This window comes from Histoplasma capsulatum, genomic scaffold (genome assembly GCF_000149585.1).
Source record: "Histoplasma capsulatum NAm1 scaffold_4 genomic scaffold, whole genome shotgun sequence".
In the NCBI taxonomy this organism is placed as follows: domain Eukaryota; kingdom Fungi; phylum Ascomycota; class Eurotiomycetes; order Onygenales; family Ajellomycetaceae; genus Histoplasma; species Histoplasma mississippiense.
This window is the reverse complement of record NW_001813979.1, coordinates 2695413-2697232: the sequence shown is the minus strand read 5'-3', so window position 1 is coordinate 2697232 and position 1820 is coordinate 2695413. Positions and strand designations below refer to the sequence as shown.

The following is a 1820-nucleotide window of genomic DNA, read 5'->3' as shown; positions in this document are numbered from 1 at the left end:
TACAATCTTCATTTATACTGATATACAACCTCGTTGGAAAGTGAGTTAGTTGCTATAAGAGAATATTTAAAGAATGCATTAGATAAAAAATGAATACAATCATTCAGTAATTTAACTGATGCATCAATTTTCTTTATTTTCAAGAAAGATGATAAATACTGTCTCTGTGTAGACTATCAAGAGTTAAATTGAATCACCATCAAGAATCAATACCCTCTATCTCTAATCAATGAATTATTTGATAGATTTTCAAAAGTCAATATATTCACTAAACTGAATCTTTAAGATGCTTATCACCGCATACTTATAGCAGTAAAAGACTGTTGAAAGACAGTTTTTAAAACAAGATATGAATATTTTAAATATGTAATTATATCATTTGAATTAGCTAATGCTTCAAAGATATTTCAAGCATATATTAACAATGCCTTGTCTGATTTATTGAATATATGTTGCATTGTCTACTTGGATGACATTTTCATATTTTTCAATTCAAAGCAGGAATATAAAGTGCATGTTACTAAGATGCTAGAATGTCTCAAACATGTGAATTTATTTGTAAAGCTCTTTAATGTATGTATGTATGTATGTATAGGTTTAACGTCCCGGAGAAAACACGGGCAGCGCCCGTGTTTCAGAAGCCTCCCGAAGGGCATGGAGACGTGCTACGCTGGAGAGATTTCTATGTACACAGAGAGAGAAAACAGAATCCAGGTGGCAACTCTTGAGAAGACTCAGCTCATTGCAAAGGATTTTTCTGAGCTGCGCATCCACTTCTGGCCCGACGTATGGCCATTCATGGTGGGGCTATAGTGTGGTTCCCTGAGGGGACCGCCGCTGCCGTGCCTGGAAGGCTTTTTTTTTTCAAAAAAAAAAAAAAAAAAAAAAAAAAAAAAAAAAAAATTCTCTAAGTGTGAATTTGAAGTGGATAAAATCTTATTTCTGAAGTGTGTTATAAAATACAAATGGTGTTGATATGAAGTCAGACAAAATCTTCACTATTGTGAAATGATCTATATCTAAATCAATTAAAGATATTCAATTCTTTTTGAGCTTTACTAACTTTTATCAGTGATTTATTAAGTCTTTCTCCTTTCATTGAAGCCCCATTATTTAAACTTATAAAAGAGAGCGAGAAAGGGGAAAGAAAAGCCACTTTTATATAAATGCAAGATGCTCAAAATGCTTTCAATGAGCTCAAATCATGCTTTATATATGCTCCTCTATTAATTCATTTTGACTCAGCTCAGTGTATTCAGATTGAATCTAATGCATCCACTTTTACAATCACTGCTATTCTGTCACAATTGCAAAATGATAAGCGCTGATATTCAGTTGCTTTCTGATTAAGAAAGTTGATTGATGTGAAAATGCATTATGATATTCATGATAAAGAATTTTTAATTATTGTAGCAGCATTTAAAAATTGAAAATATTATCTGAAAAGAAATCAGTATTTAATTTAAACCTGATCTGATCATGCCAATCTGCAGTATTTTATAATGATTAAGAAATTGAACAGACATTAGATCAGATAAGCAGAAGCTTTATTTGCTTATGATTTTATATTATTACATTACTCTGAATTAAAGACTTCAGCTTATGAATTCAGTCATCATACAGATTATAGTGAGATCTATAATGATCAAACTATGTTATCTACTCTGCAACAGAAGCTGAAACATGAACATTACGATTAAATTAAAAAATTGATACTTCTTTTCAAAATCAATCACTCTTCTTATTGTGATGTAATCTGTGCATAAGTCTCTAATGAGTAAACTTGGCTAACGTTTTAATGAGTGAAAATGTGAGGGGTG

At 31.2% G+C, this 1820-nt stretch overlaps 1 protein-coding gene across 1 annotated transcript; it reads left to right on the top strand.

Moving 5' to 3' along the window:
* Positions 1-571: 571 nt before the first annotated feature.
* Positions 572-1062, top strand: HCAG_04812 (predicted protein; the record flags this gene model as incomplete). The annotated part of the gene is made up of 4 exons (XM_001540922.1): positions 572-585; positions 639-786; positions 913-947; positions 1035-1062. The coding sequence occupies 4 exons, from the start codon at positions 572-574 to the stop codon at positions 1060-1062; spliced, it is 225 nt and encodes a 74-aa protein (XP_001540972.1).
* Positions 1063-1820: the final 758 nt, after the last annotated feature.